The 14,033-nt window shown below is 36.2% G+C and overlaps 1 protein-coding gene across 3 annotated transcripts in view; it reads right to left on the reverse strand.

The window, feature by feature from the left end:
* The window catches only part of CADPS2 (calcium dependent secretion activator 2), a 729,035-nt gene that overhangs the window by 83,142 nt on the left and 631,860 nt on the right, over positions 1 to 14,033 (reverse strand). Inside the window, exons 19-23 of one of the 3 annotated variants that reach the window (XM_069087107.1) lie at positions 12,982 to 13,123; positions 12,758 to 12,877; positions 8,455 to 8,610; positions 7,151 to 7,298; positions 6,342 to 6,356 (exon numbers count right to left, since the gene is read on the reverse strand). In XM_069087107.1, the coding sequence (XP_068943208.1) occupies positions 6,342 to 6,356; positions 7,151 to 7,298; positions 8,455 to 8,610; positions 12,758 to 12,877; positions 12,982 to 13,123 (581 nt within the window). The remainder of the gene's footprint in view (positions 1 to 6,341; positions 6,357 to 7,150; positions 7,299 to 8,454; positions 8,611 to 12,757; positions 12,878 to 12,981; positions 13,124 to 14,033) is intronic. The other 2 variants (XM_069087108.1, XM_069087109.1) reach the window with 2 other exon arrangements.

Consider the following 14,033-nt stretch of genomic DNA (forward strand, 5'->3'; position numbering starts at 1 on the left):
GCAAGCCCTCACAAGAATATATTTCCTAGGCCCCCAGCAACTAAACTATTCAAGAGAAGGCTGTTTTGCCAAGGAAGCCATTCCCCACCCGTCCCCAAATTGCTATAAAAAAATCCTTCTTCTTTCCTCCTCTGGGCCCGCCCCCTTCTCCCCCCAAGCTGAAAGTTGTAAAGCTGACTGGGTGGTGGGTGAGTTTATGTAAATAGACTCTGCTGCCCATCTCATGTTTTGCCACTCTCTTTTCATAAAACCCCCTTCCCTCAGATTTGGCGTCTCTTCAAGTAAGAGGGAACTAATCCAGCCTCTGACTGTAGTTACTCTTCAGCTTGGATTAGAAAAGGGGTTCAGGATATGGATTCAAGGCTTATTTCATTTCTTATGGGCCTACGGATTTATATTTTCTGTGGCAACCCAACGATGGATTTAAAGAAAGATACTCAACTGGAAACAGTCCAATGGACTTGGGAGCCAACCAAACCCCAAAACCTCAGCTGTTGGTATTCGGCTTGACAGAAAGCTTATTGACTTATCCTCATTTTGCCTTAACTTGCAATTTGTATAATTTTATTGGGTTATTTAACGGCCCCAAAAGGTGTTCAAATATCACTGAGAGACCGTTGTCCAGGAGTTCCTGGCAGTATCTTTCTAGGTTAAGCTTTTGGGTCAAATCAGACCCTATGTTTCCTAAAAGCAAATATGAGATGAGTCATTATAGATACTATTTAATCCCCCTTTTTGATTCAAAAGGATAAAATCCATCACAGACCCTTGCAGTGATGGCTGTCTTTTAAAAAGAAAAATTGCAGCTGGATTTAACCTCAAGTTTAAAAAGAGATTTCTAGGTAATGTAGTTATAATAAATAACTGATAACCCAAAGCATCAGATAATGGAAAATTTATTTGTGTTGGATTTTAGACCATTTCAATCAGTTGATCAATAAGCATTTATTAAATATTTCCTGTGTTCCAAGTACTAGGTCAGGGTCTGGGTACATAAAGACAAAGAATGAATCAATCCCTACTATCATGAAATTTATATTTTGTCATATATTATTCTATTGACAATAAGATATGTTATTATATAAAAATATTTCTCCAAAAACTTTTTCAGGCCCAGACCTCTCAATACCTTGATATACAAAATTCCTGAATGCTTCTAATGCAGATCAGCATCTGATCTTTAATTTGTATAGTTTCCTGGGGCACTAAAAGGTTATAATTTGCCCAGGGTCATACAGCCAGTATGTGTGAGAAGTGGGTCTTGAATCTAAGTATTCCTGACTCTAAGTTCAGCTCTCTACTATACCATGATGCTTCACTCAAATTTATTTTCAAATTATATTTGACTTGTAGTCATATTAATATAATTTGATAATAATATAACTCCCTATATACATCTTGGTTGGATAATGGGTGGAGATGGCCCAGGTATGCTGGGGGTAGTGTTCAGTAGGTGGACAAGTGTTTAATAGTTAATATTGCACAAAATTCCCTAAATGAGTAATGCAAAGTTAACAATATGGGATCATAGATTTACAGTTCAAAGAGACCTCAGAGTTCATTTCATCTAACCCAAGGTCACACGGGAAGTGAACATCAAAGGTGGTGAGTGAACTCAGCCCTTCAGATTTTAGAGTCAGTTTTTCCACTATAGCACACCACCACACCAGTCAATACTAGAGAAAATTTTGTTTATAAGACTTGGAGAATATTATAAAGAATTTCATAGAAGCCCCTAGCAGAGACTTATAGCCAAAGAGGAACAATCTTCATTTTGACTTTATGTTATAGATTTAAAATTAAAAACAAAGGTTTGTTTTGGCCATACCAAAAATCCTATGAAAATCTTCTCAGAGTTTCTTGTTGAACTGACATCATCATTTCCTAGGCCTTTCATAGGTATAGGTACCAGCCCCTACTTGAGACCCTTTCCTCTTTATACAAGAAGAGAAACAGATTTTTTGATTCCTGCTCTAGGGGTAAACAGTGCTTATCATACAGTCAAGGGTAAAGGTAGCATCCTATAGGGCTTTTACTGCTTTTCTGGGTCTCACTAGATAGGAGAACAAAGAATTTAAGGAGCAGCCACTTGTCTAAAATTCCTGCCTTATTTTTACAACAAAAGAATTCAGCATCAATTCACCTCCCTGTTCTCATGAAAACACATAAGAAATGAAGACTAACCAGTTTCTTGTTCAGTTTAGTGGTCTTAAAAGAGTTTTGCCACAACTTCTGGGATGAATTTTAAAGGTGCTGGGTTATTACTTGTGGGGACAGAAATCTTCTATTCTGACAACAAATAGCACAAGGAAAGATAGGCCCCCATGTTGCCCCATTAATGTGCTTTCATCCTCACCCGATGGTATCGTCAGATGAAGTGGCTTTGAGGGCAGATGAATGCCTACGGCCCATTGAATGCTCTGCTTTTCTGCTGTGATGGCTAACGAGGTTTCTAAATACGGGGCTGGTTTTGTGATCTCAACATCTGTCCCGGAGGGCCAAGGCTGGATTGCTGACTCATTTCACACAGCTGTCACATGATAAGAGCATTCAGCCACTAATCAGTCTATTAAACACTCTTCTGAGTGGTTTCAGAACATGCTTGCATCATCACATGTCATTTAAGAAAACAGAACAATAATTTACAAGCAGAGAAGGATTTGCACTAATAGGGATGAGAAAGCTGGAATGCAATCATGGTGTAACAATTCCTGGCCAGCTTCTGAGGAAGTTTTCTTGACATCAGCCAAGGACTCTGTCCTTATGGTGTGGGGGAATAATGTGTTGTCTGTTAGCTTTTAACGCTGATGTAGTTCAGACTTTCACTCTTGTCTACTGATAAAATTTTTACTGAAGTATATTCAGAAACAGATGGATTCACTATACCTCATATCTAAATATTTAGAAACAACATTATAGTCACTTTCTAAGGCCTGGGATCTAAGTTGGACTTCTGCCTAAGTCACACGCTTAGTAAGTTCCTGGAGATCCCATAGGTAGAGCTGATACTCCTCCCCAAAGCAGTTTTTGGGCACGCAGAATGAAGAAGGAAGATTTTATTGGGGGGAAGCCTGCGGGTTTGAATTCATGGGGGAACAACACTATGGGTGAACTTCCTCTTCATCCTGTAGTACATTTGTACCATTTTTGCAGCATGGTTATGAGGCTTTAAAATGCACCTTCAGTACTGTACGAATTATGTGCCATTTATAGAAAAATTAATTTTCTTATAATTTGTAACATGGCTAGTCTTTAAAAATCATTTCTTAAGAAAGTAAGGAACTTATTTTTAACTAGAACAATTCTTTGATATTTATGAGGATTTTAGTTAGTAGAAGCCAGAAGTTGTCATAGTTATATGATATTAAAGAAAGAGACTTGTGTTTATCTAGTCTCTCTTCCCTCCCTTCATTTTACAGATAAGGAAACAGAGGCACAGAGAGATGAAATTCCTAGACCAAGATCACATGAATAGTTAGTGGCTAATAATAGAGGTAGGTCTAGATTAGAACCTGGGTTGCCTGATTCCAAGTCTAGTACTCTTGCCACAGAAGATTTCAGAACAGCAACAAATAACATTAGATGTTAAAAAGCAGCAAATAAATCGAACCCATAATGATGGAAAGAGCTAATGGCTTTATAAAATGAGATGAATAAAGGGATTTAATATGTGATTCTTGGGTAATCAGAGGCATCTGTATATTGAAAAACTTAGATGAGTAGACGAGAGATACTTGTATCCTGGTCAGTTCTCGCTTGATAAAGCAATTAGAGGTAATGATATAAGTGATTATAAATCAAGGATTATCAAGAACAACTTAATATTTACAATATTTGCATTTAGGGCTTCAAAAATGTTATACAACTGAATTTCTACAAACCACACTTTCCCATTGAACTACAAATAGGATTGGGCTAGTTTGTACTACAGGGGTGTGTGTGTGTGTGTGTGTGTGTGTGTGTGTGTGTGTGACACACACATATATGTAAATATACATAAATTAATTATGGTCAAAGAAATTTATTCTGGTTAAAATTATTCTGCAGAAAAAGGTGAACATCAGGAATTTTTAAAATCATATTTCCATTTGTAATTGCATTCTCAACTGTAGTTTTAAAATTTTTTTGCCTTATTTAAACTTATTCCATTCAATTAGGCAAATATTTTTAAAGCATTTGCTATATGCAAGATATTTAGTATACACAAGGGTTTGCAGGGCCTAGGCCCCTAATAGGTGAAAATCAAATGCAAATCATTTTGAATTACAAAGGGATCAATGTTGAAGTTCGAACTTAAAGAAGAAATGTCTCAAGAAGATAAGTTTAATAAGGAGTATAATTAAAAATTTGTTAATTGTTCTCTATTGCCAATATCAGAAAGTCAGATTTTCATCCTAATACACATTTCCACAGGTTTGACATTGTTTTTATAATGAGATTGTACTAACAAATTTGCCTGTTATAAAAAAATGATCACTGTCTGTTGAAAGAGTAACTCTCTGGCCACCCCTTCCCTCCCCCCACAAAATAGAAATAAATTGAAGAACTCCTGTCTTGATTAAGGACATAAGCACACGAAAATGTTTGTATTTCCACAATATGAAATAATTTAAATAACTAGTAATGTTCTTATTTAGCTCTCAGCCTAAGAGACAGAAAGTTGAATAGAAGTACATTGTACGGCTATCATATCATTTCTCCAGTATCACAAATGTTAGTCAGAAAGCAAACTTTAGCTATGACATATGTTTCATTATTTTGCCTATAAAATTTCCTGAAATCTCACTATAAAACTTATTCGTTATAGTACCCAATTTGGCATAAGGCTAGGTCTCTCAAATCCCACCAAGAAGTGGTTTCACTTATAAAGTGGTTCTAAAAGAAAGAGCCAGATAAAGATATTTATGAGTATGTTGTTTTGGCTATAATATATACACATATAAAGACAAAAATAGGGCAGTTAGGTGGCACTGTGGATAGAGTACTGATCAGGAAGATTCATTTTTATGAGTTCAAATCTGGCCTCAGACACTTAGTAGTTGTGTGATGTTGGGCAAATCACTTAACCCTGTTTGCCTCAGTTCCTTATCTGCAAAATGGGCTAGAGAAGGAAATGGAAAACTCCTTTAGTGTCTCTGCTAAGGAAACCCCAATGGAGTCACGAAGAGTCAGACACGACTGAAATGACTGAATGACAAAAAAAAGTCATAAACAGGCTGGCTGTGAATAAGTGACAGCTTGTGATTCGTTGTTGGAGATCCTACTATTTCCACCCGTCACATAGCCCCCTCTTCTTTTTTCCCCATCTCAGAAGAAGATAAAGTCAAAAGACAGTACTGATCTGCAAGTGGCATCAATGATGGGGGCTGAAGCTACAATGAAACTCAGAAATAATGTCTGATGGTTTTGGGGACCCTAAGTAGGGTCCTCTTGGACTCCCTTCTATAAATAACTTTTTGTAAAACAATCTTCCACCTCTGTTACACAGCATATCAAAAATCTATGGGCAAGGAGTTAGTGCAAAGGAAAGAATACGAGGCTTAAAAATCATGAAGATGTCTTTATGAGTTCAAATCCAGCCTCGGACATTTACTAGCTATGTGACTCTAAGCAAGTCATTTGACCCTGTTTGCCTCAGTTCCTTATCTGTACAAGGACCTGAAGAAGAAAATGGCAAAACACTCCAGTATCTTTTCCAAGAAAATCCCAAAATGTGCTCACAAAGAGTTGGGTATGACTGGAGAATGACTCAACAACAAACAAAAATCTACCTAATTCAGGGCCTTTGGAATGTTGGATTAGAAATTCTATGAAATGAAATTAAAGCAGTGGAAAACACAAACTATTTCCCTTTTTATTTTTAATTAAATTACATAATCTAGAAAGGACAAACTTTCACTTGAGGACTATTTAAAAAAACTTAATAATTCATAAATCTATTTCCATACTAACTAAGCATCTATGCTAAACTAATCCCATTCAGCTAGTACTAGATGAAGATTGTAATATCATAGGACAGGCCTTTGTATTTTGTCTTAAGTGGCTTTCCCTTTTTTTTTTAATAAAGCAAGTGATAAATTATGGGTTCTAAAGCTTCTAAGGAAATCTATGACATTACCTAATATAGAAGGATTTACTTAAGTTTCAGGTTTTTTTTTGGAGGGGCATGCTGTTGACATATGGATATTAGCAGTTAGCTTAAAAACCCCTAAAAACCTGAAAATAGATTCAGTTGACTTATTTAACTAATACATATGTCTACTTGTACATATAATTTAACAAAGAAACATTGCTAAAACATGAAAAGAAAAAAGCAGGTTTCTGAAATAAAAGGGACTTACCCACTGACTACCAAGCTGGAACATGCCATGGAAAATAAAAAGACCAAGGAGGACATATAAGGGAAGAATAAGGAAATGGTAAAAGAATAATTAAAATGGAAAAAAAAGCAAAACAATATCAAATTCAACAGATGAGCCCAGAAAAACATTCACATTCACCCACTCAACATGTTCAACAAAAAACAATCACAGAAGAGACTACAATAAGGGTGGTTTGCAAAGTTTTAGGTGTTTTATTTTCATATACAATGCTACACTTAATCTACACATCACATCAGAGCCCATGACATTTTTTTCTGTAAAGAAAGGAAAATTATATCTAGCTTTCCAACTAGTTTCCACTTCTTTGTAGGAAGTTTCTAGTTGTCTCTTAAAAATGGACTGTTTTATGCCAAAAAGATATTCCATAGGGTTTTGTTTTGTTTTTTGGTGTGGCTGCTTTGCTTTTATCTAATTCAAAATTTGCATTAGTTTAATTTGTATAAACAAAACAGGTCCTTTAATAACCCTCTAATTTGTTTGTAAAAAGTAGAGTTTGTGGACGGGGAAAACCCAAGTTGTAAAGGGGCCTACCTGGAATTCAAAGGCTACTTTAAAAAAGTTTGACTTATATTTTCAGATAATAAAAAAGAAAATGACACGAACAAAGTAAAAAGGGGCATGTAATTATCCAGTGAAAGAAAAGATTAAATACATGGTGTTGGAAAACTTGTTTTTAATCCAATAAAGTGAACACCTTCTGTAAATAGCATGCTTGTACTGCCAGTTCGCCCAGGATTCTACATTTCTACATGCACGATTTCACTCACCTCTTGTCCTCCATCCAGGGCACAGAGCTTGGTGCTTTGCTTTTTGGCATCGACTAAGACATTAAACATTGTGCATACACATGCTGGGATGCGTAGGTCAGTTGTTTTGTTGGCCTTTTGCAGCTTGAGTTCAAATGCAATTCTTGTTCTATTTATGAAAACATGGATCCAGAGTAAGACAACCTGTCATACTTCCCAGATGATTTGAAAAATGTAAAAGCAACATTAAACATGCTAACTGAAAACTTGCAAATAAGGAACTAGCAGAATAAATATACTTGGGCAGATGGTATGGGAAGTAGAATGCAGTTCTATTTGACTATTTCATAGGAAGCATCAGAATGTAATATTTTACCATAAATTCAAGGTTATATATTGACTTAGCAGACCAAAACCCACAAGGCCATGAAGAGAATTAGTCATTACATTAAGTAAAGCCCTTTTAATAGCAAACCTCAAGGCTCCATTTAAGAGTTTTTTGAATGACTTGCAAATGCAAGACATCAAATGGCAAAATGCAATGCTTCTCTACACTAATACATTCCAATGGAAAAACTGCCACAAATCAACGTATGAAAGAGAAAGCTGAAAAACTCTAAAGCATTTATGTTTGGCAAGAATGTACTTGTTTTATACATGTTGTAAGCATGGCCTTGGTAATAAGTGTCTTTGCATAATTAGAATGTAATGCTCATTTCAAGACAACTAACAGATTACAAGGTCAGTTTTAGCAATATTTGGAAAAATCTGTAAGTACACACATAGCCTGATTTTAATTATATTTTGAAGAGTGTGAGTGGATACTGTATCCTGGAGATGAGTTACCAACAATGCAAGTGGATGGACAGTAGTGATGCCAGAAGCATAATCAGTGGGGAAGGCTAGCTTACAATGCTATCTGACAGTCTAATATGCTGAAGATGCACATGGAAAGAGCACATAAGAAATAAGGGAGCTAGTTAACAGCCCCTTTCCATATGTCTCGGGAGGGAGAACGCTGAGAAAGCAAAGCACTGAATTCCCAGAGAGATACAGACAAGAGCAACAGGAATGATTAATATGGTGCAGTTGTTGCTGATGGGAGGAGTTGTTCCAAACCTGAAAAAAGGCATCAGGTCAATGCTGTACATTTTATCAACTCCACGCATCCCCAGAGTTGAGGAACCCCCAAGGTCAAAGTATGTTTATTCCATCTCAAGGATGTGTCCATGTACTTATGCCTTCTTTTTGTATAGCTGTGTAACAGGTTCTCATCATGAGAAATGGAATTTTAGATGCTGAAGAAAGCAAAAAGCCACCTGTACCTTCTGACACAGGCCTCAATCATATCGCTGGCCATGAGTTTAAGCCTTTGCTCTAAGTGGTGAGCAAATTCTTGTTCTGGCCAGTGTAGATCAAAGACAAACATTTGCAGTGCATCCAGTTTCCAAAAGAGATCTTCTGAAGTGGCTGATCCATTGCTAGAAAAAGGGAAAAATAAAATACATCATAACGTTGTCTTAGATAGAATCCATTCTGTCAAATCACTGATCCTCCCTTTCCCAAAGCATTCCTTACCCTCCTTGTAAGGTAGGTGAACAAGAGAAGACTATGAACTAAGACGTTAAGGGAGCTAAATAAAGGAGGAAAGTGAAATGGACAAGAAAGCTTTACTAATGAAGAAACTAACACGCGCATACAGGAATGAGTAATTTCAACATTCTTTATCAGATTCCATTACCTTGAGTGTCAGATAAATGTACTTTGTTCCAGATAATTCAAAGATACAGATTTGTAGGTATCAAAGATACCTACTCTTGGTACCGGTACAGGTCTGTTTGTACATCTACACTCTGGGAGCATGTGATGAACGGTGATTTCAAATTCTCAGTTTTGGGTGTTGAAACATGCATAAACAATTAAAGATGCAAACACTGACCCAGGCTGGGAAATCTGGATTATTTTTACCTACTTAGAAATCCTTTACAGCCAATACATCTAATCCTTTCCTTGTGTTTATAGACTAGGGAATCATTTGGTTAGAAAAAAAAGGTATCATCTGACACCCAAATGACACTCAGTTTGCTCTGGAACTAGAAAAAAAAATGTGTGTGCTTCTAAACCCCACATCTAAATATGGAACTATGATTTGCTTGTGTTAACTACCATTGTAAATGACTCTAGCAGACTAGTTTTCACACCATGTATGGAAGTTATTTGTACACTAGTACATATAATATTTGAGTAGGAGCATCTTGCCATTATTTTTCTTCATGTACTTAAATGACTTTACAAATGGTTACTCTATAGGAGGGTGTTTTCAAAACTAAAAAAAAAATTCTCCTGAAAACACTGAACCATAAAATCAGAGCAAAAGCAAAAAATCTCCCCTAAATAATGGCTTGTGTGTCAACATGATTTCAGCAACTGTTTCAATAATTAAAACAATTTCAATTAATTATTTCAATAATATGATCCTAAGAAAACGATTTACGATGGGAAAACCATCATTGTTATAAAGGTATGGCTGAAAACATATAAAATAAGAAGCTGCAAATTATGAAAACATACAAGTATTATTTAGGAAATGTCTTAATTAGCTAACTAGAAAGGAAGAAGAAAACCTCCCATTTTGGCTCATTAAAAGCTGGTTTCTTCCCAACAGAGAGTCTCAGCCCTATCACTTATTCAGTGTGCTTTTCTTACCCAGTTCTGCAAATAATTCGTAGGTCTCTGTATGTCTAGCCAAGGTATCCTTTGAGTTAACTTCTCAGGGGACCAATCATAGCAAAACACTGAATACTGAACATAGCACCTTCCTCTCTTAGTATCTCCCACACCTTCATATTCAATGCCCCAAATGTACCATTAAACAAAAGGACCAACAAAACAACTGAAAACACTGCAATGATGTTCCCATAAAAACAAAAAGCTCACATAAGTACAGATTTATCTTTTCTCTGTGCTGAATGTAAAAAGAAAGCAGGGAAATCACAAAGAAAAGCACCCTGCACATTTTCAGTAAGTAACTTAAACTGATGACTGCAGTATTTCAAATGGACTATATATAAGTGGTAGGAAAGACCATCTACTTTAATTTCTGTACGATTTTTTTTCCTTTGAGGACTTGTTTAAATTAAAACAATTATTTAAAACTTTTTTAAACTTTCATTTCAAAATACCAGTTCTGGGATCTTGCTGATGTGGACATTTCTTTCGTTGATGCTGATTGCAATGCATTTGTTCTTGCCCATTCCCACAAAAATCAATAGTACAACATATACAAAATCTAATGAAAACTGACCTCTTGATAACTACAAACAATTAAAATATGGGTCCATAATTTCTGACATCTTTTTTTCTTCTTTGGTGATCTATTAGGACCTTACCCACAGAACATGACTAATTATGGAAGCAGTTGAGTAAATAGATGTTTTGTTTAATTTTAAAGAAAAAAAATGACAAAATGTAAATGTGTTCTTCCAAGAGCCAACAATTCATTTAGAATCCGCACCCCTCCCCTCCATAGGTCTAAACTATAATATCATAGTGTTACTATGAGCATTTAAAAAACACTATGAACAATGGATCCCTTGGTGGGTGCCTGAAAAATGCCAGTAGGAAAGGCCACACTTGGCAGCCAGTTACAACAAAAGGGTGAAAAGCAAGGAACTTTATAAACAAAGAAGAGGGGATAAAGAGCTCCTCCTAATGCATGGTTCTTGTCTTCATATTTTAGTAGAAATAAACTTATCCATTAAAATATTCACACAATTTAGGGAAATAGTTCTCTGCCTTTAATTGCATTCATTTGACTAAGCTGCCTTAAAACTAGTCATTTGAACTGACCCCCTAGACATGGTTACTTTGACATTACTTCCCCCGTTAGTCTACCCTTTAAGATCCACATTCTTTAGTATCTCAGATGAATGAAAGTGAAGAACACTCAGTTTCTAGCTAGTCCCCTATACCAAAATTTCCTCTTAAAAATAAATTTGAGAAGAAAATAACATTATGAGTAGCTCTGGGAACTTTGCCAAACCATCTAATGGTGATAACCTTGCTGGAGAAAGATAATAGTGGCCAACTCTTTGAAGCATGTTCTTTATTCAGAGAAGTAGAATTCCAGCAATTAAAAAAAAGCTACAATATGCCATGAACCCCAGTGTCTTGAAACTTACAGGATAAAGAAAATGAACTCCAAAGGATAGAAGACAAGAGATTCAGAGGGTCACACATTCTAGCTAAAGTTTTGGGAGAAGACTGATAAAGACTCAACTTCTCAGAAGAATGCTCATAGGAGTGGTAAGAATCTAAAATGCTAGACTCTTGCACTAAGGGCAAAGAAAGGTGAAAAAAGGAAAGGAGTAAAGAAGGATTACTCCTCCCATTAGCAAATGCCAGAAGTCTAGAGAAATGTTATTCAATACACTTTCTAGGTAATTCTTGCAAATGCACAGACACTGACACACAAGGGAACCATGAACACAGAAAGAGCCCAAAGCTTTTTGTCTGTAAGAAAAAAGTTCACGTGTAACATAAAACCTTAATAATTCCTGTGGGCACAAGGATGATGTTTAACTTGCAAGAATACTGTCAAAATATTTTTTTCAAATTATCTTTTTCACAGTTGTTTAGACACTAGCTTATGGAAGTGTTGTAAATATGTCTTCATCTAAAAGGCTTATCTCAATAAGCTTCACTGTTGCTTTGCACAGAGTGGGGGATAGTGGAGAGATGCCCAGGCTTTTAGAAAAGCAGGAGACAGGACAGATTTCTGGTGTCATTCCACGAAAAGATCTTGGGCAAATCATTTAATCATCTTTTATTTCAATTTTCTCATCTTTAAAATGGGGATAACAATCCTTGTTTTACCTATCACAATGCAATATTGCTGAATTTGTTGGTGTGTTGTGGGGATACAGAGAAATAACGTAACATTAAAATGATTTGCAACATTTCCTTCCTATCAAATTAGATCTGGCATTGGATAAAGGCCTATCTATATTATCTTAGTCATATGGGGCAATGTGCATCAAGTTATAGAAGGTCTTTTTAATCGTAAGGACAATTTTAAAATAATAAAGAACACTAGTGGACAGCATGTTGGAAGGACAAAAAAATGATTACACAAATTGGCTAATGACAGCCTCTTTACTGACAGTGTATCTTTAAATCTGGACCTTTAACAAAAATAGAAAAAAATACCTGTTATTACTTTTTAAACAATTTCCTGCATGCAGTAGAAAAGTCATTTACTTATTTAAGAGGAAGGTGAGCCTAAGGACCCAAAGGAAAACAGTTTCTCTTGCTCATTAGCTAAATACAAAATATTGTATTTATACCATTTAGTACACACTCTGCAACCTGGGTCTTAAATGACCTTTGTTCCATTGATGTAAAATGAGATATTAATGATATCACATTGCTGTGACTTTATGCTCTAAATTGCTAATCACTGATATTCTATGCTGAGCTCAACAGCTGTAACACACACACACACACACACTGTGTAGTGTTTTTCTACCAATGATTACAAATGCCATGCACATCAAATACTTCTGCACACAACATGGCAAGGTCATGCACTAGCTAACACACCACTGAGAGAAAAGTGAAGATACACACGTGGACTCATATAAAGAAGCCATCCAGGATGGTGTAGAAAAGCTAGGTATCTGCGGAAGATTAAGAGGCAGACTTGGAACTTTTGGAAGACCTACATTGGGAAGACTGTTGGCGATGTTCCTGTGAAGAAACAAACAATGTGGGAAGGGAATGCCATAAGAAAGGTGACCCTCACGAGGTCGGGTGTAAGAATGCAGAGGTGCCATTCAGACTAGGGTACCTACTTGACAGGCTGCCATGTTTCTTGCTCAAAACCCCTGTGAATAGATTGGGCGATGGAAGATTCCATGAGATCCACGTAGCGGACGACCAGGGGAACAAAGATGTCTTGCAAGTGTTTATGAAATTTTCCATTACACAAAAGTGCTGTAATATCCAAACAGAAACAGTGTTCATCAGTGTGGATAGCATCAGGTTTTTTCAAAAACATGGATGAAATACATTTCTTGAATTGTCTCTTACATAAAGAACTAATGAAATTCACATTGTGACAGCGGGATGCCTTTGTTGAATATTACATCTTCTAAAAATCATCCAATTGTCTCTGCCTATAAAACTGTATAAATACAAAAGCATAGTTGTCTTTGCAAATCATTACTTGTAGGTGGTGTATTTCCATTTTTCAAGAGGGTCTCTTCATATGGCTTAACTTATGTGGTTTGCTTATACTGGTGATGTAGTCTGCTGGAGCTCCAGAAAAGCTCAGTTCACCAAATGTCCTCATGTAAGTCAAGATAGTGTGAATGCAACATTTCAGACTCTGTTTCCTGCTGTAGCCTTCTCTTCTCTCATTTGAGAGGATTTAGTGCCCTTTGTCTTTGCTAAGCCTAACCTTCATCTCTCCCCTGAAGCCAATGTCCTCCTGTCTCCTCTGTGACCCTGCTGTGTACCCTAGGCCACTACTTTTCAAAGGCACCTTGTATTAATTTTTAAAAATACGTAAATGAGCATGGATATACATGTTGTATCCCTCATTAGAATGCAACGCCCTTGAGAACAAGGGCTCTTTCACTTTGTCATTACATCTCCAGCAATTAGTACAGTGCCTTTGACATTGGAACTTGACAAATGCTTGTTGACTGACTCATTTTCTTATGTCTCTGTTACCTTTTTTCTCCCCACTACAAATGTTTTCTGTTTTACCTTGAACATTTCTTTCCTTTTCTTATCCTCCCCTTGGCTGTCAAACTCAGAAAAACATGTATATGTGTATCTCTATCTATCTATCTATCTATCTATCTATCTATCTATCTATCTATCTATCTATCTATCTATC

This window comes from Petaurus breviceps, unplaced genomic scaffold, assembly GCF_028583685.1.
Source record: "Petaurus breviceps papuanus isolate PSGF00001 unplaced genomic scaffold, PetGlider_PUasm1.0 181, whole genome shotgun sequence".
In the NCBI taxonomy this organism is placed as follows: domain Eukaryota; kingdom Metazoa; phylum Chordata; class Mammalia; order Diprotodontia; family Petauridae; genus Petaurus; species Petaurus breviceps.